General features: G+C 39.3%; 1 protein-coding gene across 2 annotated transcripts in view; it reads left to right on the top strand.

Moving 5' to 3' along the window:
• Positions 1-9,115: 9,115 nt before the first annotated feature.
• tmem248 (transmembrane protein 248) overlaps positions 9,116-22,220 on the top strand; it is a 39,120-nt gene continuing 26,015 nt past the window's right edge. The window contains exon 1 of one of the 2 annotated variants that reach the window (XM_048557092.2): positions 9,116-9,506. In XM_048557092.2, coding sequence (XP_048413049.1) covers positions 9,504-9,506 — 3 coding nt within the window. In that variant the 5' untranslated portion in view covers positions 9,116-9,503. The remainder of the gene's footprint in view (positions 9,507-22,220) is intronic. The other variant, XM_048557093.2, reaches the window with a different exon arrangement.

The following is a 22,220-nucleotide window of genomic DNA, read 5'->3' as shown; positions in this document are numbered from 1 at the left end:
TACAAGCCCACCGACTCCCACAGCTACCTAGAATACACCTCCTCCCACCCACCCTCCTGCAAAAATTCCATCCCCTATTCCCAATTCCTCCGCCTCCGCCGCATCTGCTCCCACGATAAGACATTCCACTCCCGCACATCCCAGATGTCCAAGTTCTTTAAGGACCGCAACTTCCCCCCCACGGTGATTGAGAACGCCCTTGACCGCGTCTCCCGCATTTCCCGCGACACATCCCTCACACCCCGCCCCCGCCACAACCGCCCCAAGAGGATCCCCCTCGTTCTCACACACCACCCTACCAACCTCCGGATACAACGCATTATCCTCCGACACTTCCGCCATTTACAATCCGACCCCACCACCCAAGACATTTTTCCATCCCCACCCCTGTCTGCTTTCCGGAGAGACCACTCTCTCCGTGACTCCCTTGTTCGCTCCACACTGCCCTCCAACCCCACCACACCCGGCACCTTCCCCTGCAACCGCAGGAAATGCTACACTTGTCCCCACACCTCCTCCCTCACCCCCATCCCAGGCCCCAAGATGACATTCCACATTAAGCAGAGGTTCACCTGCACATCTGCCAATGTGGTATACTGCATCCACTGTACCCGGTGCGGCTTTCTCTACATTGGGGAAACCAAGCGGAGGCTTGGGGACCGCTTTGCAGAACACCTCCGCTCAGTTCGCAACAAACAACTGCACCTCCCAGTCGCAAACCATTTCCACTCCCCCTCCCATTCTCTTGATGACATGTCCATCATGGGCCTCCTGCACTGCCACAATGATGCCACCCGAAGGTTGCAGGAACAGCAACTCATATTCCGCCTGGGAACCCTGCAGCCATATGGTATCAATGTGGACTTCACCAGTTTCAAAATCTCCCCTTCCCCCACTGCATCCCTCAACCAGCCCAGTTCATCCCCTCCCCCCACTGCACCACACAACCAGCCCAGCTCTTCCCCCCCACCCACTGCATCCCAAAACCAGTCCAACCTGTCTCTGCCTCCCGAACCGGTTCTTCCTCTCACCCATCCCTTCCTCCCACCCCAAGCCGCACCCCCAGCTACCTACTAACCTCATCCCACCTCCTTGACCTGTCCGTCTTCCCTGGACTGACCTATCCCCTCCCTACCTCCCCACCTACACCCTCTCCACCTATCTTCTTTACTCTCCATCTTCGGTCCGCCTCCCCCTCTCTCCCTATTTATTCCAGTTCCCTCCCCCCATCCCCCTCTCTGATGAAGGGTCTAGGCCCGAAACGTCAGCTTTTGTGCTCCTGAGATGCTGCTTGGCCTGCTGTGTTCATCCAGCCTCACATTTTATTATTAAGTAAGAAAGTAGTTCAGAGTCACTTGATGCATCCAGCATAGATGCACATGTGTCCATGTTTGTAAAAAAACCTGACAGAAGCATGCAAGTTATAAGTGTCCCCGAACTCCACACTGGTGCGTGAATTGGCCTGAATGCAGCTGTGAGGCTCGTGGTTTGGCATTGTCCATTTGTGTGGACAAAGGATGGAAGATGATGGCATCCATGCAGCATGTGGGAACGTAATACGTATTGTCTGAAAGCCCAGGGAAGCAAGCACTGCTGCTGCCAGGTAATTGCTCTGACTTTCAAGACAGAAGTTAGCACTGTCTAGTTTCTTGGGGAAGTAGTGGAAAATTGGGAGCTGCTTAGAAATGATGCCAGTTTAGCTATTAATGAGAAACAAAAACACAGAAATTAGGTAGTTGCCATTCATTACAAGGTTCTGGACTCACTTTTTAACCTTAAGGGGAAAATCAGAGCTTTTTTTTCAATATTGAGAATCTAACATTTCCATTTTTAGCATACTTTCCAACTATCTCATCATTGACCAGTGCTGTGAAGGGATTGAAATATTTGGTGTATAAGCACTGTTTGTCCCTCCACAAATGCTGGAAGATAGACCAGCAATTTCTGAGTTTACATTTAATGCTTTGGTCAAAGGTCTTTGTCACCTAATGATGATTAGTGGTCAAACAATCAGGGAGGCAGTTATTGAACAAAGGCACTAACTGCAGTTTTGATAGTTCAGGAAGCAGAGCAGACATGTTGCGACAGCGATTGGCTCACTAGAAGAGTAAACAGCAATTTTATAATTTTTTTGTTCTTGGGTTTAAAATCACAACCAGATTTGCAGTTTAAATTGCAAAGTGAACACAAGAGGCCTTGCTGGAAACTTCAGCTGAGAAAGGACAGTACAACTCAAAGAAGCAATTGGTGTACTGGTTGCTACCCAGAATATAAATATCAGTTCTTGCTGTATTTTGTTAACTATAGCATTTGCATACATGTATTAATCCTTTCTCTTGCTGACAAGAAATAGCTACTTTAAAACAATTTTGAATATGTTCCACTTTTCCTCTGCATTTAGAACATAGAGCATAGAACACAGAACAGTACAGCACAGCACAGGTCCTTCTGCCCATGATGTTGTGCTGACCTATTACCCTACATTTTACTATCACCCATGGGCCTAACCAAGAGTCGCTTAAAAGTCTCTAAAGTATCTGCTGTGAGTGTAAACCCAAATTATGAATATGTATGATAAATGTTGAATTTTTTGCATTAAAAATTATGAACTCTGGTTCATTGCAAGCACTTTCATACTTAGCAATTCTTATAGGCAGTCACTAAGTGATTGTGGATGACTTGCATCTACTCATGAAAAGAAAATGCATTCTGAGATGGCTGATAAATTCATTGTGCGATGGACAGATTCTGCCACATCGTTAAATGAATACATATTTCGTCTCATAAAACTGAGAACTGAAGTGACTGCAAATGATCAACTAAACGATTATTTACTCAAAAGATAGCTAACAGTCCGTCATCCACATCCAGCCCAGCTCGAAGGTGCTCTTTAGGTGTAACAGCTGACTGTTACACCTTATCCAACAGCCCTCTTTTTTTTGCAAAACAGAGACCTTCTCTGGGGAACATTATCTCTTTGAACTCTATTGTGACACTGTTTTTATCTCATGTCAAATATAGTGAACAGCAGTCCTTTTGGGTAGTACTCTTTGATAGGTTTTTATACTCTTTTATAACATAGTTCTATTGCCAAATAAACTTCAGGCAATTGTTTCTTTATTGTTTATAAGTTAGTTCCTTCTTCATTTTGAAATCTGAAGGTCATTCACCACTCAAAGGGCTTATTATTTCTGTACTATTTCCATTATAATTATTCTACGACATGTTTTGGATATAAACAACACTATTAGGAGGTGAGGTATTATGTTCAATACATTCATCTTCTGTGGTTGCCGTGTGAAATCAACATTTTGATAAAGTTGAGATATTTATCAAAAACTAATTTCACTACTCTGCAGTATTATGTAAAATCAATGTCAAACATGACATTTTAAAATATGATTTTGAAAGTCTGGAATGACATAATGTTATAAATCATTGCTTGTGACTGCAAAAAGTTATTGTGTAAATTCCGCAACAACACATTCATCAAATTAAGTACGTATCTTACTGCTGGTGAGCAGGTGGCCATGCAATGAATAGGTTCCTCACCTCAGACCCCAACTTAATGTAGGCTGTTGATAACAAGAATATGCAACATATACATTGAATGTTGAAATTTCTGGACTGAACAATTAGTTTGTTGGTTGCAACAGTAATTATCAATAGCATCCTGTGGGAAAGTATTTTCAAATATATTAAAATATGCTAACAAAAACAGAAGTTGCCAGAAAAGCTCAGCAGGTCTGGCAGCATCTGTGAGGAAAAAATCAAGGTTAATGTTTCAGGTCTGGTGACCCTTCCTGCTGAGCTTTTCTAGCAACTTCTGTTTTTGTTCCTGATTTACAGCATATGCAGTTCTTTTGATTTTTTAGAAAAATGCTAAGTTGCTTACAGTTATAGAATAACTGATGCTATTCTACAACTGAGTATGTGTGAGATGGAATTTGGCAAAATTTGAGATGGATGTTTTGCCACGTAAATTTATCAAGGGATATGAAACAAAGGTAGGAAAATGAAGTTGCTTGCAGAATAGTCATGATCAATTTTTATGTTTCTAATATCTTGCTGCTTCCCACATGAATGCTTCTGCTCTCCAGTCCCTAGTATTAATCCTCAGCCTCCCTATTTTCACCAAATTTAAACAGGCATTTTCATTTTTTTCTGAATGGCCCACCTTTGATCTTTTTTCCAGGCCCACCTATGCTTCAAACCGCATATGTAAATTTGGAATTGGCATGGTTTGATCAGCCATTTTATTTGCATGTACTGATCAAGTCAGAGGCCATATCATATATTTCCATTAACTGTTCGGCCTATAAAAAATGAGTGAAAGTGAAATGTGACACTTTTTGAAACATATTTGTAGTCTTCCTTTCAGTTTCTTGTCTTTTGACATATCTTTTCTAGACTAAAACAACCTTACTGTCTGATTCAGCTTTCTATTATTGCTGGTAGCTATAACTTTTTGTTACACTTCTCAGCTGCTGTTTCCAGGATACTACACGATTGTTATAATATGCTATGATGCTAAAATGAAACAGTCAGAGGGATAATATTGAGCAAATAGATCCAATAATACAGATTTCATAACTGTGGAAACTGATCAGAAACATGGATTTTCCTAGAGTGCGAAAGCTGATCAAGTTAATGATAATCTACCTTTTTAAACCAGTATAGACAGCTTTACAAAGTAACATTGAGGCAAATTTCCTTTTGTAAAACTATGGTTTGACGTTTGTTTATCTTATCTGTCGCCCATAAACCAATCTATTCACTCAAGAATGATAATCGAGGAATGTAATTTTAACAACATACATTCATACTTTGTAATATACATACATTACAAATTACATACAAACTGATTAATTCTTCCTTCCATTTACCAGGTCTGGAAAGATGCTGCAGCACAAATTTTTTATTCCCTTGCAGTTGGCTGGGGCAATAACTTTATCATCCTACAACTCTATTTGGTATCTCATTCAAACATCATACATATTCAACTTTAGTTAAATTTATATTTCTGTTTAGATTTATATCTTAAATTGGTATAATAATAAAGATAAAATCCCATGAATGCTTGTGTTGAATTTTTGCCAAAAGGTCCAAGTTCAGTTATTACTTTAAAGACCCATAAAAAACCTTGCAGAACATCAACAACTTGTTAAAATGTTTTGAATATCCTGTTCTTAAGTAGCCTGGCCCCTTGGGTAAACATTGAAACAAGTCTACCAAATATTGTTGCTGGCAGTAACATTCTCAAAGTTTAAATAAATCTTTCTTTAGAACATAGCTCAACATGTTATATGATATTGTTATGATTCTCAGACCTGAGTGCTAAATTTATGTTACAATCTGGCTAGAGATCTGTAGCTTTATTTTAAAGTAGACCAAATTTGAAATCCAGGTACTTATTAAGAGAATAAGACCACAGGTTTCCATAGTTTAGACCAATAATAAACTTTACTAAACAAAGTTAGAATAGCAGCCCAATCAACATTATATGCTTTTCTAGTGATTTTATATTTAATCATTTTTGTCAGTTTGGGTTTGAAGGGTTGTGCATACTTTAGACCATAAGATAAAGGAGCAGAATTAGGCCATTGGGTCCATTGAGTCTGCTCCACCATTCAATCATGGCTGATATATTTATCAACCCCATTCTTCTGCCTTTTCCCTACAACTCTTCATCCCCTTTCTAATCAAGAACCTGTCTGTTGCTGTCTTAAATGCAGCAGTGGCTTCCACAGACTTATCGCCCTCTGGCTGAAGAATTTCTTCCTCATCTCAGTTCTAAAGGATCATCCTATGGCTGTGCCCTATCCTCTCCTGTGAGTGAAATATCTTCTCTACATCACTCTACCCAGACCTCGCAGTATTCTGTGTCAATGATATCACCCCATTTTCTTCAAAACTCCATTGAATACAAACCCAGAATCCTCAATTGCTCCTCACATGACAAGCGCTTTATTACAGACAGCATTCTTGTAGACCTCCTCTGGATCCCCTCCAACACCAACACATCCTTCTCTAGATATGTAGCCAAAAACTGCTCACAATATTCCAAATGCAGTTTGACCAAAGCCTTGTACGGCACATTTTGCTGTTTTATTCTAGTCTTCTTGAAATGAATAGTAAGATTGCACATTTTAAAAATATCAATGAAAAGACTGTGGAACTTTTTAAAAACAATTTGTTTCTTAAAAGTCACCTGCTTTGTGGTTTATTTTAACTGCAGGCCTCCTATCTGGGTTTACAACTGTCAGGCTGCAGTTGCTGCTTTCAACATTGCAGGGATCTGCAGTAGTGGCCTGCCTAGAGAAGGGAAACTTTTTGTTGTGGATCCAGTGTGGTACCTGGTGCCTTGGTTCAGCCTGGACTCTGACTCGTTTCAGAAGCATATTCAGATGTATCCTTGATACAGTGTTTCCTGAATGTGGTTTTTCTGAACTGTGTTGGCAAATATCCCAGAGACAGGTGCCTGTGTTTGGTGACAATGTTTTCATGAGCTAGAATGTCAGATTGACAGCTATATGAACATTCCACACCTCATCCTTTTTGCTATCATGAACTAAAACTTATTGGCCAAAGGTTTTTTTTTGTTCCAAGGAGATTGTCTGAAAAGAGAAATCTGTTTTTAACTCTTTATCCAATGTGTATTTATTTGCTTGTGTATTTTAGGCTAGTTAGAGGATTTTAATATATTAAAATCTCAACATGTGAACTAGTTTTTCAATATCATTGATTTATTATAAACAAATATGTTCAATAATATTCTTCTTAATAAGGAAACCCAGCTAATAGGTCTTTTTTGCTATTTCACATCTCATACAGGGAAAGCATAGGATTGGCCTTTGTAGGAACTAGGTATAACAATTAATTTCATGTTGCGATTTGTGGAATAGTGAGTCTAGAGAAAGTCACTGCATTCCTCTTATCTCAGTTGTGTATGTACAACTTATATTCTAACATCCAGGATTAACTGGTAGTAAAGATGGTTACTAGATAAACTGTGGTCAAACACCCCACAAAGCATATCAAACAGCAAATGTGGTCTAGACAGAATCCACAGATTTCTCAGCAACTCACAAGATGTCAGCAACACTGAGTCAGTAATCCTGTTAAAATGTCACAAGAGATTCCAATTTCTACTTTTTCAATGACCTAACTTTTAAAGTCCCTGAAAATACATTCCATCTTGAACTGCTTCAATGACTACTTACATTTTGTTATTTCTCTTGCCTTTTCTGAGTCTAAGTTCCCATGGATTACTGAAACTGTTCCAGCATCTGCCTGTAGTCATAACACCAGCTTTTCACACATAGCTAGCTTCACCAAGTTAGTTCTGCCAGTGGATTTTTTCCCAGAACTCTTCTCATCTTACTCTGTTGCATCAAGCAATTATTGCTGATGGGCTTTCAACCCTCACTCTCTGCTGCAATGAATTATTAGTTGTTGTTCTTCTTCCTGTAAGCCCTAACTCTGACACTTAGCTGCCTAGCACTCATTGAACTTCTTTCTGCATTCTGACACCACAGATTTTGTGTCCAACTGATTTTGTCTTCCAACAACACAGAAGCAAGGCATGATGGTCCAAATGACCTTCTTCTGTGCTGTATTATTCTATGATGTACTGAACAGTCTTATTTAAAGTTGTTACCAAACTAACAAGGTCAGAGAAACTACAAGAGACAGTAGTGACTATAGAGACATAGATTTTACAAATGAGCTGGGCAAGATATATGTGGGTAGAATTTTAATATGACCAATTTTACAGTAATAGCAAACAAAAACTGAGATAGTCCATGAATGGTACTAATCTAGCCAGAGATGAAGCTGAGGCGATCTTTGTCACAGCAGACTCAACATTTTCAACCAAAACAGAGCAGCTATCAACAACAATGAGGTGTGAATTCTGTAGCAAAAACAATAGATTATAAATCACTAGAGGTAAGAATTAAATTATACAGTGCTATTGGTCAGACTGCACCTTTATACTCCAATCCCCGTTGCTGCGATACAAGGCAAAATAGCAAACATAATGCAGAGAACAGTCGTACTTTTCCAAGGTATAGTGATATGAGAAAACATAAAATTGGACTTGTAGTGATTAGAATCAGCCAGGTGGACCTTATTGGATATGAGTTCCCTGATTGGGGTTGTGAACCTAGTCCAATCAGGGAGTGTCAGGGATTCTGCTCACTCTAGGAGCAGGCTCTGAGCTAGCTGGGTCAGTGTCATGTACTATGCATGTGTAAATAAAGAGTGACATAGTACCACACTTTGTGGAGATATTTTAGGACTTTTCAGGGGGTTTTCTCCATCTGATGGAATTATCTTTTTTGAAGTGAACAGAAAATATTAATTCAGAGTATCACTTTAGTAGATTTAAGACATGAATTTCAAACGAGAAGTGAACTTTTAGGTTATCGGGATATTTTGTCTCATTGGGAAAATGATGAACATGTCGAATAAACTTCCAAACTGAACTGTGGAGGTAAAAACTTTAGAATCATTTGACAAACCTATTATGACATTGGTGGGGGTCAGAAAAGAGGGTCATTTTGACCAAGTGGTCGTTCCCAGATCCATGATTGTTTGCTGATTTGATTCCATTCCGGTTTAAAATGCTTCACCAGAAATGTACATCCACAGGGCATTGTACCAAAGGCATACATTTATATTTTAACAGTGTTCTGACGTAGATGTGACATAACCCAAAAGCTCTCAACACCAAATAAATACTGGGTCACAAATTTAACTATGAAATAAGATGAGCAAGATTGTCAACACGTTTAAACGAATGTCAGATTGATCCACCTTTTAAAAGTTAACGCGCACTAAACCTGAAACATTAAGGTCTTGGGCCATTGACAGTTGACAGGAATTTATGTTCGCCGAGGGTGAATTGTTTTCTGCAAAAAAAGGGGAAACAACCCGAAATTTTGCGGCTCTAAATTTTAAATTCGAAATTGCCCCGCACTCTGAAGTGTTTCTGAGAATCGGCGGTGCCTCATTTCCAGTTAATGTCAACACTGAGAGCGGAGCAGGAAGGTTTCGACTTTATTGTTCGCTTGGTTTGTGGGTGTACGGGGAGGAGGCGGGCTTGAGGACCCGGAGGCGGAGCCGCCGAGGGAGCGTCCAAAGCGAAGGAGGAGGAAATAGAGAGAGAGACTGAGGCCAGAGCCTGGAGCTGGCATTAGGCAGAGAACTAGGATCGGAACCGTGGTAGCGGTCGCGGTCGCGGTCAGGCCGAGATGCCGAGCCCGCCCCGTTCTCCGTGAGAGTTGACTGAGAGATGCCGAGAGGTCGGCCAGCAGCGCAGCGCAGCCCGGTCTTCCCTTAGCCCCTCACCCCCCAGCTCGGGGCCGCGCAGAGTTAGCGGGGGCGATCGCTGTTCAAAACCCTTCCTTTTCCCTACTCTCCTTCACCTTACTCCTTCCCGGTCAGTCTGTGTCCTCGAACGAGGCGAGGCCGCCGTCTCAACCCCCACCGCCTCCATCATGGTGAGTACAGCCTCCGGCCCGGGGAGCCTGACGACCTGGCTTTCTTATTTGCTGGGGCTCGGGCAGACGCGCAGGCTCCGCTGTTGTGAAGTTGGTGCTAGGCCGCTTTAGCTTAGTTTCAAACTTGAGACTATTGTCCTTCCTGTTCAATTCGCTTTCAAACTTCAATCTTGACAGGCTCGTTTTAAATCTTAGCTGTGTAACATTTAATTATCCACTTGTTTCCTGTTAAGTTATAGGAGTTTCTGTCTTTACTGAGAAAAGCAACATTATCTACTTTGGCAACTGTTTTAGGCCAAACGTGCATAATTCAGTTATATATTAGGCTTTTGTTTCACTGATTTAGATACTAAATTGGTATTTTGTTTTCCAAGCTGTAAGGAGACATTACAAAGTATCGTGAAGTGTATCACAGGTGACTTGATAAATTACTAGTTAAGAACTATAAACTTACAATGTTGCTTAATGAATTAAACTGCCAGCATTAGTATCAATGTTTCATTAGGGGCTCAACTCTTGAGTTTAAGTAGTGGAAGACATTTTCTTTCTCAATGTGATATGGTAGAGGTTTTCAATTCATTCTGATTTGAATGTTATTTTTATACATATTATAAAATTCATTCAGTCTTGGTATGCTTGTGTTGAAATAGTAATGTTTAGTTCTTCTCCCTTGTTGTCTGTAAGCTAAGGTCAATGTCATGTACTTGCCCAACTCTCTCTTGAAATTATTTCAGGAACCTGCTTGACATCTTTTTAGCTAGTACGTCACCTGCCAATAATTATTTGAAACGTTTCCTTCTCATCCCTCCTATAAGCTCTTGCCAATGATTGTAAATCAGTGATCTCTGCAATATGATTGCAAATGTTTGTGAAATGTTATGCATTATATTAATTATGAACAAAGAATATGGGAAAGTACAAGTGTAGTGAAAGGAATATATTCTGTTGGCATGTGATTTATAAGTTTCTGGTATGCCTGTCAAATTTCACATTAGTACTAAAGTTGCTGTACTGTCCTGTGGCTTACTTCTGCACAGTTTTTAGTTGATTCAAAAATATTTTCAGAAAACTTGTACTACTCTTTATCCTAAGGAGGTATTTCTTATATGGTTGGTGTCATGTGCATTTATCCTGTGTTGTCACATGCTGCAATAATGTGCAATCCATCCACACAATAATGTTTCCTAATTTTCAGGAAGCTCATAGATCAATGCAAAATTATGCATCTTTACTGGTATTGTCAAACTTCCAGAAACAACCAAATTTTAAGATGCATTTATGCAACAACATTATTGTTGTTACTTTACTCCAGGAGAGATGTTTAAATTGAAACCATATGAGGACCTATTACACATCTACAGAGATGCTATGGGAAGATCTAGGAGGGGAGAGTTTCAAATTTTAGTTGGTGTCACTTGGAGTGTAACTTCAGTGCAACCTCAAACAAGTGTTCATGGAATCCTCTGAAGGTTTACCAGTAATTCATATTAATATTTGGGCAGTAGGCATACTACCACCTCTGCACTCTAAATTATTGGTTTTGTAACTGGGAGATATGTGTTATGTTCCTGATTCACCTTCTTGTATGAGATTCTGATTTCAACCTGGTTGCTTAATTGGCTACTGTTTGGCTAGAATCATATTAATTGTGAGAGATAGAGATAACAGGAGTCTAAGCCTGAAATGTCAGCCTTCCTGCTCCTCTGATGCTGATTGGCCTGCTGTGTTCATCTAGCTCTACACCTTGTTGTCTCTGATTCTCCATCATCTGCAATCCCTACTATCTGGATGTGAGTTTGCTGGCTGAGCTGGAAGGTTAGTTTGGTGACGAAACGTCTGAATTCTAGGTAACATCATCAGTGAGCCTCCAATGAAGCGCTGGTGTTATGTCTCGCTTTCTATTTATCTGTTTAGGTTTCCTTGGGTTGGTGATGTCATTTCCTGTTCTTTTTCTCAGAGGATGGTAGATTGGCTCCAACTCAGTGTGTTTGTTGATGGAGTTCCAGTTGTGACAAACACTACATTGGACAAACAGGCAGAAAGCTAGCCACCAGGATACATGAACATCAACTAGCCACAAAACAACATTACCCACTATCACTCGTATCCTTACGTACAGATGAGGAAGGACACCACTTTGATTGGGACAACACATCCATCCTAGGACAAGCCAAACAGAGATGCGCACGAGAATTCCTAGAAGCATGGCATTCCAACCGGAACTCCATCAACAAACACATCGCTCCAAATCAACGTGCATTTTAGTGATGCTGTATTTTGCTTTTGCCCCCTAACATTTTCCAGCCCTGTCTTCTCTGCATTGAACTGTATACAGTCCTTGTTTGTGATCTCTTGCTTTTGACCTAATTTTTATGCCCTGCCCATTAATTTGGTAGGAACAAATTCACACCACTTCCTTGTATGTCTGTGATTATATAAATAGATAACGAACCAGATCCCTTGGGTACAGCAAATTCCACCAATATGAATAAAAAAATCCTATCACTCCTTATTACTTTTAAACTGTAACTATTGTGGAAGTGACTTCCACTATGTGCCCTAATGTTCAGAACAAGCACCTTGTGTTAGTTCTGAAGGAGCGTCACTAAACCCAAAACGTTGACTCTGCTTCCTCTTTACAGATGTGGCTAGATCTGCTGAGTGTACCCAGCTATTTCTGTTTTTGTTTCAGGCTTCCAGCATCCACAGTTCTTTGTTTTATTTTGCTCAGCATCTTGTGTAAACGTGCCTCTGAAATTCCACGAATGCAAACAGTATCCAGTGGATTTTTTTCATGGACCAATTTCCTCAAAACAATATCAATTAACTGATTCGAACATTAACCACACAGGTTGGACAGAGCATTTCTCTGCATCTGAACATGTCTGACATAACAAGATAAGAAAAGTAACTCCGTACAGGCATTTCTGACCTGACGGGTATAAATATTTCTGAAAAGACAAATGAAAGTGAATGCTGTAATTCACATTATAGTGAAAGTCGTTCAGTTGTTGTAGATGTTTTAACTTGAATATGTGCATTCTGAGAGTCATGCCATCCTGCCAGTAACTCAGTGTTATTGACCTGAAGCTACCAAACTGGAGTGGCTCTTCACTAACAACATCAGATTGCAGGGGTGAGTGTGTGTGTGTGTGTGTGTGTGTGTGTGTGTTTTAACATAGTAAAATGTCCAAAGGTTCTTGAAACCAGTACAAAAAGATTTTTAAGCACCAGAATGATCTATTAGGGCAAGAGGCCAAAGGCATAGTCAGAGAAAAGTTTCAAGTAGCATCCTAATGGAGGAATAAAAAGTTTAGCGAGGGAGTTCTGAGCTCTGGGCCAAGACCATCAAAAATCTCTGCTAGTGCTGGAGCAAATGGTCTCCTGTCCTGTTATTAACTGGATTGCTGTGTTAAACAGGCTGTCTGCATGAGCAACTTACTTAGTCCTATTTCCTAACTTTTCCATGTAGGTCTGCATTTATTTTCCCATTTAAATAACCAATTCCCTTTCATAGGCCTCGATTGAATCTGCCTCTGCCACACTGTAAGGCAATACATTACAGATCGTAACTACTCGTGTAAAAATATTTTTTATAACATTACCATTACTGCTTTTACATCCCCGTAAATTATTGTCATCTTGTTCCTAACCTTTTCATGAATGGGAACAATGTTACTCTTTCAGCACTGTCTAGACTCATAATTTGACATACTTTATCAAATCCCCTCTCAAGCACTCTTTTCCATGGAAAACAGCGCCAGCTTCTCCCACCTGCCCTTGTAATGGAATTCCTCATCCTTGGAACCTTCAATCTGTATCCTTTATAATGTGATTACATCCTTCCTAAGGTTTATACCAAGAACTGGGGTCTCGTGCAATCTTGCCTTTATAAGAAAATTGCATAAAACCACGACATTTAAAGCGATGGGGACAGAATCGCGTTTATAGCCAATACAAGTAGGGAAAGTTCACATCCTACAAATAGCGTTCTACAATTCTTCAATTGTGTTAAAACCAATTTGCATTGAAGAAGCACGTGTTATGTCAGAACCAACTGTACTCTGGTTGAGGCTGAACCATTATTTTACGCAGATATATCATCATTGTTCTTGCTTTTGTTTTGTCTCAATTTACAAACAGGATTCCATATGCTTATTAACTCTTCTTAGAACTACCCTACAAACTTTCGAGATTTAGCTGCTCCTGCGTGCTTAGAATTTTGTATCCTTTATTTTGTACTTTCTCTTTTCATACTTCCTACCAAAATAATTCACTTTTACCTTTCTATCAATTTAAAACATTGCTAAATTAAATCCTTTCCGGTTTTTCCACCTGTCACTTCCTTTTGAGGTCCATCATTACATATCTCTGAGTTCACACTTCCAGGTCTTGTGTTATCTGCAAATTTTGAAATTGTGCCCTTATCTCAACCAGTCATCTAAATACCAGCTCATGGAACCTTACTGTTTACTTTCCTTTTAATATGAAAATCTACTGTTGACCATTACTGTGTTTCTTGTCACTTAGCTCATTTCATATCATTGCAGCTACTGCCCCTTTTTAATCCATGAGCTTTAACTTTGCTGACAAACTAATTGTGATGTTTTATCAAATGCTTTCGGAAGTCCATATGCACCACATCAACCACATTACTCTTATCAACCGTTTTTAGTACTTCTACAAAAACTCTTAGTTAAGCACGCTTTGTGCTGCCTTTCCTTAATTAATCCATATTTATCCAAGTTACTCTTAAAGTTGACCCAAGTTATCATTTCAAAAAGCAATCAGAATTTGAGTAGTGGATGGAGTCTCAAAAGGTGCCTTAAACTAGGGTCAACTAGAGTTAATGGAGGTTTTGGATCATGGAGCAGTTTCAAAAAAAATACAAGTGTGTCAGATCAGAAGCCAATGTAAATTGGTAGGACACGGATGAGAGATGAATGGATAGGGTAGCAAAGTTTTATTGAGAATAAATTGTATAAAAAGTGTGAGCTACAAAGTTGGAGAGGAGAATTTTGAAATAGTTAAGACGAGGTAAGAAGGTTATAGGTAGGATTTCAACAGCACTTGAGCTGTGGTAGAGTTGAATTTGGAAAAATTACGATAATTGTAGTAGATGCAGACTTTCTGATGGATTGGATTTGTGGCCAGAAGCTCATCTCGCTGTCAAAAACAATACCAAGGTTGTTTGTGAATGGTTCAGCTCAGCTTCAGTCAGTATCAGAGACAGGGATGGAAATAGAAGTTGAGGCGTGGGGTTTGTGACAGGGACCAATAACAGTGACTTCAGTCTTTACATTTAGCACGAGTGATATATGTTCCTCAGTTATATGTTGCAGTAGTTTGGCAACAATCCGATGTTGTCAACAGGCATATTTTCTGCACAGGAATCTTATGCACAGGCAACCAAAATAATGCCCCCCCCCCACCCCAAAAAATACACTTCTACATTTATAACATGTTTCCTCTGTGTGATGCGTCATTTATAGGGTCCAGTTGCTTCCAACATGATTTACAAAATGTGTCCATCACATCTATAGTTCAGATTGCTCACTGCAGGCACAATTCAAGTTTCAATAATACTGTAGAGCTTTTTATATTGTTCCCGTGGATGAAATCTGAACATTTCATTATACTTCAGTTATGTTTAACACTGCTGTTCAAAATTCCTGTACTTGTGTTAAGATTACTGACTTGCTCCTTTGACGGCATGGCATCTATCCTGACGATTTGAATTGAATTGATATTTAATTACTTTTTGGTCCTTTTATTTTTTGCTTCTGAATATATTTTCTAAGGTGGAATTTAGTATGTTACTATCTCAAGTAATTTATTAATTTCAAATGTTTGGAAAAAAAGTCCCTAAAACTCATTTTAAAAGGAGTTATTTGGTTTATTCAGTCGTTGTAAATCATTAGTACTAATTATAGAGAGCAAGTGATGAATGATTAAAGATATTCTCTGAGATTGTAAGCCTTCTGAGCCTCAGAAGAAATTAATAAAATTGTAACCTGGTCTTTTTGTTTTTTTTGATGGATCTCAGCTGAATATATTGGAATACTCCACAAGAAAAATATGAGCAGAGATTTGTTTTTAATTAAATGAATTTCTTCTATTGGTACACTTTAATTCCCTTTTTGCTGCTATTCCCAAGATCCTTTCATCAGTTTACAATGTGTTTAATTTCACTGTCCAAATGGATAAAAGGACGAGGAAATTAAAAATCTTGCTGAAAAGAGGGACATGTTACTGAAGCTTTTCATCTGCACCCTTTGGTACAAATGCAAGAAGTTCAAGTTTCAAAGATCGCATTGTTGATAGGGGAAATTAACAGGGAGCCTTAATCTCTCCGGGTTCCAAGTAATTCAGAAAAAGCGCAAAGCTTGAACAAATTACGTTTCTGTGTATGAATTGTTTGAAATTTGGCATTCTAGCCATTTGTCCTGATTAGTACAAGACAAAAAGCTTTAGCAGCATGTCTATCTTTTCTGCAATATGCCAAGTTCTGCATTATCGTGCATCTGTTTGGAAGCCAGAAATACCAGATCCCCAAACCAGTTTTACTTTAACAGTTGCAATGCAGTACGGTATCTGTTCCCCAGGAAGGGTGTCATTTCAAACAAACTCTTTATTCCATTCTGCAACTTTTCAGAGAAATAATTGTGTTTTAAAGTTCAATTCCTGTTAAACTGCTGAAAACACTTAAAAATATCAGTAGATCTTTTTTTTAATATCAGAAGGTACATAGTACATTACAATTCAGCTTTTTAAAATATCCTTTTCCAACTTACTTTTACAGTACAATCTTAAGCTGGTAAAAAGCTAGTTTGGAAGATGTCAATAGAGTAGATACTAAATTAGTTACTAAAAGCTTCTAGAACTTGCCTTTATAAAATCAAATTTTCCTTTAAGTACCTGTAGAAAAATGAAATTTGTATGTTAGTCACTCCAGCAGTCTATCTTTTTTGAATATTACCAAACATCAGAACTTAGTATTAAAACATGCTATGTCACTGTATTAGTCAAATGCATTTTAAAATTTATTAATGTAATGCTATTTTAAACCCAAGTGGCGGTCTGGTTAGCATTGCAAACAAAGTTGTAATTATAGATGTATGAAAAGTGTACTTGATTACCTCATGGTCATGAAAAATAACTTATCAAAATGGTGTTTTATGCGAGAGAAATTATTTCTGAAATTTGATTCAGTTTTTTTAATGAAGTGACCAAAAAAAATTGTTGAGGGCAGAACTGTTGATGTTATTTACGTGAACTTTATTCAAGTCAGTGTTTTCCCTTCAATATGCATGTATAGCAACCTGATATCTGTACTTATTGGTGCAGTCAAAATTCAGCTCAAAACATCCAACCCATTGCAGATGGATCAAATGAATTTCTTGGAGTATAAAGGATGTATAGTGTTCTTAAGAGGGAACACGGCAGGGGAAGGAAGGGGGATATGAGAGAATCTGGGCAGATAAGGTTACGCTTAATCCAAAGAGATTCTGCCAAGTGCACTAAGAGCAAAAGGGCAACTATATGTCAGGAATAATAGAATGACTACAGTAAGATTAGGGCCAGTCAAGGACAGTAGTGGGAAGTTTTTGCTTGGAGTCTGAAGAGGTAGGAGTGGCGCTAAACAAATATTATTCGTCAGTATTCACACAGGAAAAGGACAATGTTGTCGAGGAGAGAGCTGAGATACGGACTATTCGACAAGACGGGATTGAGGTTCATAAGGTGGAGGTGTTGGCAATTCGGGAAAAGTGTGAAAATAGATAGGTCGCCTGGGCCAGATGGTATTTATCCTGGGATCCTCTGGGAAGCTAGGAAGGAGATTGCAGAGCCTTTGACTTTGATTTTTATGTTGTCGTTTGTCTACCGGAATAGTGCCAGAAGACTGGACGATAGCAAATGTTCCCTTGTTCAAGAAGTGGAGTAGAGACAGCCCTGGTAATTATAGACCAGTGAGCCTTACTTTGGTTGTGGATAAAATGTTGGAGAGGATAATAAGAGATAGGATTTACAATCATCTAGAAAGGAATAATTTGATTAGGGATAGTCAACACGGTTTTTTGCCTCACAAACCTTATTGACTTCTTCGAGAAGGTGACCGAACAGGTGGACGAGGGTAAAGCGGTTGATGTGGTGTAAATGGATTTCAATAAAGCATTTGATAAGGTTCCCCATGGTAGGCTATTGCAGAAAATATGGAGGCATGGGATTGAGGGTGATTTAGTGGTTTGGATCAGAAATTGGCTAGCTGTAAGAAGACAGAGGGTGGTGGTTGATGGGAAATATTCATCCTGGAGTTCAGTTACTAGTGGTGTACTGCAACGATCTGTTTTGGGGCCACTGCTGTTTGTCACTTAGATAAATGACATGGATGAGGGCGTGGAAGGATGGGTTAGTAAACTTGTGGATGACACTAAAGTCAGCGCGGTTGTGGATAGTGCGGAAGGATGTTGCAGGTTACAGAGGGACATAGATAAGCTGCAGAGCTGAGCTGAGAAGTGGAAAATGGAGTTTAATGTGGGGAAAAGTGTGAGGTGAATCACTTTGGAAGGAGTAACAGGAATAGAGAGTACTGGGCTAATGGTAAGATTCTTGGTTGTGTGGATGAGCAGAGATATCTGTGTCCATGTGCATAAATCCCTGAAAGTTGCTACCCACATTGAAAGGGTTGTTAAGAAGGCGTATGGTGTGTTAGGTTTTATTGGTAGAGGAATTGAGTTTTGGAGCCATGAGGTCATGTTGCAGCTGTAAAAAACTCTGGTGCGGCCACACTCGGAGTAATGCATACAGTTCTGGTTGCTGCATTATAGGAAGGACGTAGAATCATTGGAAAGGGTGCAGAGGAGATTTACCAGAATGTGGCCTGGTATGGAGGGAAGGTCTTATGAGGAAAGGCTGAGGGACTTGAGGCTGTTTTCTTTAGAGAGAAGAAGGTTAAGAAGCGGCTTAGAAACATACAAGATGATCAGACGATTAGATAGGGTGGACACTGAAAGTCTTTTTCCTCGGATGGTGATGGCTAGCACGAGGGAACGTAGTTTTTAAATTGAGGGGTGATAGATATCGGACAGATGTCAGAGGTAGGTTCTTTACTCAGAGTAGTAAGGGCATGGAATGCCCTGCCTGCAACAGTAGTAGACTCGCCAACTTTAAGGGCATTTTAATGGTTGTTGGATAAATATATGGATGATAATGGAGTAGTGTAGGTTAGATGGGTTTCAGATTGGTTTCATAGGTCGGCGCAACATTGAGGGCCAAAGGGCCTGTACTGTGCTGTAATGTTCTTTGTTCTATAGAGAGAATTGGGCTCCTTAAAGATCAACAAGGTCATCTTATGTGCTGAGCCTCAGGAAGTGGGTGAGATAGTAAAGAATATTTCACATCAGTTTTTATTGTGGATAAAGAAATGGAGGCTAAAGAATGTGAGGAAGTAAATATTGATGTTTTGAAAACAGTTCAGTTATAGAAGAGGAAGTGCTGGCAGTCTTAGAAAATATAAAAGTGGATAAATCCTTGGTACCTGATCGAGTATATTCCAGCACTTTGGGAAGTTAGGGGCCCCACTATTTCTTTGCTATCAGAGATATCATATATTATATTTTTTGATAACCAGGGATGAAGTACCTTAGGTCTGGAGGGTGATTAACATTGTGCCCTTATTTAAGAAAGGATGTAAGGAGAAGCCTGGGAACTATAGACCTATAGTGGGTCTGACATCAGTAGTGGATAAGTTGTGGAGGTGATTCTGAAAGATAGGATTTACATGCATTTGGAGAGGTAAGGTCTGATTGATAATCAGCTTGGCTTTGTGCGAGAGAAATTATTTCTCAAACTTGATTCAGTTTTTTTTAATGAAGTGACCAAAAAGATTATTGAGGGCAGAATGGTTGATGTTGTTTACATGAACTTTAGTAAAGCCTTTGACAAGATTCTGCATAGTAGACTAATTAGTAAAGTTAGATCACATGGGATTCAGGGTGAGCTTGCCAGTTGGTTACAAAATTGGCTTTATGATCGCAGACAGGAAGATGATGGAGAATTGCTTTTCAGACTGGTGGCCTATATCTAGCAGTGTTCCACAAGGACCGGTGCTGCATCCACTTTTGTTAAGTATATAAATGACTTGGATGAGAATTTAGATGACTCGGTTAGTAAGTTTGTGGATGATGCCAAAATTGGTGGTATAGTGGACAGTGAAGATTACAAAGAGATGGCGATCAACTGAGCCAATAGACTGAAGAGTGGCAGTTGGAGTTTAATTTGGATAAATGTCAAGTATTGCATTTTGGTAAGACAAACAAAGGCAGGGCTTCTACAATTAATGTTAGAGTCCTGGGTAATGGAACAGAGAGACCCAGGGATTCAAGTACATAATTCTTTGCAAATTTGCATCACATGTAAATGAGGGGGGTTTAAGAAGGCATTAGTGTGCTTGCTTTCATTGCTGTGACGTTTGGGTACAGGAGTTGGTGTGCCACATTGAGGTTGTACAGGACATTGTTGAGACCCATTCTGAGGTAGTGTATCCAGTTCTGGCCACTCTGCTGCAGGAAATATGTTATTAAATTGAAAGAGGGTTCAAGAAAAGATTTGTCACGATGTTGCTAGGAATGGAAAGTTTCTGTTAAAAGATGGGTTGGGACATTTTTTTTCACTGCAGTGCAGGAAGTTGATGGGTGATCTTGTAGAAGTTTATAAAATCAAGAGGGACACAGATAAGGGTCTTGTCTCTGGGATGGGGGAGTTCAAATTAGGGGGCATATTTTTAAGGTGAGATGAGAATGATTTAAAAAGGACATGGGAGGCAATCTTTTTACTCAGTGGTTTGTACGTGGAATGAACTGCCAGAGGAAGTAGTGAATACAGATACAGCCACAACAATTAAAAGACATTTGGCTAAGTACACGAACAGGAAAGGTTTGGAGAAATATGGACCAAGTTGAGTCTAGAGGGTCAAGAGACTAGCTTGGTTTAGAATCATGTTGGGAGAGGACTAATTGGATAGAAGGGTTTGTTTCCATGCATTATGACTCTAGAAAAGCGTTGTTCTAATATTCAGTTGATTAGTCAGACATTATTCTATCCGTGCACATCCATCATGATTGCAAAACATGATGAAAAGTTTCTCTGAATTGAACTAATTGGCCTTGTTCTTTGCATATTCCTTTTATGGCTATAAGAAATTGCAATTAAGTGCCAAATGGACTTTAGCCTGGCACAGCTTTCTGATAGCTGTCTTTGGTTTAAAAATTTTAAAGAATATACCACAGGGAAATTTCTGGGGGCAATTTAGCAGTTCTCATGAAACCTTCTGGAGAATGATGGGTTGGGATGGCATGGATAAATAAAGAAATCAGTAAGTAATTAAATAAAATAAATAAATAACCTTTCATCTACCATAAGGCACTGGCCTAATGATCAGCATTCAGAGTTTGCTAACTATGCTCATCGGATATGGGCGTTGTTGGCTCTTTTTATTGTCCGTTCCTAATTATCCCTTGAACTAAGTGGGTGGCTAGGGCTGTTTGAGGCCACTGAGAGCCAACCAAGTTGTTGTGCGTCTGGAGTAATTTATACGCCAGACTGAGTAAGGACGACTGATCGCAAAGAACATCAGTGAACCAGATGAGTTTTTATGACCAATAGCAATGGTTTTATGGTCCATCAAGCCTGTTTTTAATTACAGGGTTTTTTTTAAACGAACTTAATTTTCACCATTTGCTAAGTTTCAAAACTGTCTCCAGAGCACTAGCCTAGATCTCTGGATTACTGATATACTGACATTATCACAACACACCTGATTGCTCAGCAGTTCTCATGAAAGGTCATCACCGTGACATGTTAACTCCGATTTTCTCTGCACTAGATACTATGTGACCTGCTAAGGTTATTTTAAATTTCCAGTATCTGTCATATCTTTCAAGGACTAATCCAGTGTCACTTGTGTGCAACTCTTGACATCTGTCACTTAGGTTATTTAAGAGCTGATTTTATTTGTGTTTTAAAGTCATTTAGCATAGATTTATTAAAAGCAAAACATATTTAAGAAAATTAATAGACTATTTAGTCTATCTTAAGGTGATTTCTGATTTTGTTTGAAAGGGTATCTCCCAGAAATTCTTAACAAAATAAGCTTGTGGTATAAGAAATGTTGCACAACATGCATAAAAAAGATTTGGACTAAATGGTTTTGTTCAGATTTTGGAATTGATAGTGGTAAACTGCAATAGTCAGTACTGTGCCCATTTTGTAATCGTTACATATAGTTGATTTGGATTTGAGTAGTCAGAAAGTTATCTTGTAATTTACTGGTGACTGTAAAGTAGGAAGTAACATTTTAAGGGTGGTTGTGAAAGGCTTGGAAGAAATGTGGCACAGGAGCAGCGAACCTACCCCTGAATTTGGAGGCCTGGGTTCATGTCCCACCTGCTCCAGAGCTGAGTAGTAATGTGTCTGAATAAGTTGAATGGGGCGGAGAAAAATAATGGACACATGTATGGAGTGGGCCTACAGGCGGTACATACAAATTAATATAGATGTAATGTATTTTTAATGTATGCTCAACAAAATTGCATTGAAAAGCAAAATTCAGCAGGAATAACCAATCTGCAGCTCAGCAAGGAAATGATCTATGGTAGTGGATCAAAAGAGGCTTAATATTGTAAAAGAGTGTCAAGCCTGAGGAATTGGAAGTGT

The sequence above is a fragment of the Stegostoma tigrinum genome, chromosome 27 (assembly GCF_030684315.1).
Source record: "Stegostoma tigrinum isolate sSteTig4 chromosome 27, sSteTig4.hap1, whole genome shotgun sequence".
NCBI lineage: Eukaryota > Metazoa > Chordata > Chondrichthyes > Orectolobiformes > Stegostomatidae > Stegostoma > Stegostoma tigrinum.
This window is presented reverse-complemented; position numbering and strand designations above follow the sequence as displayed.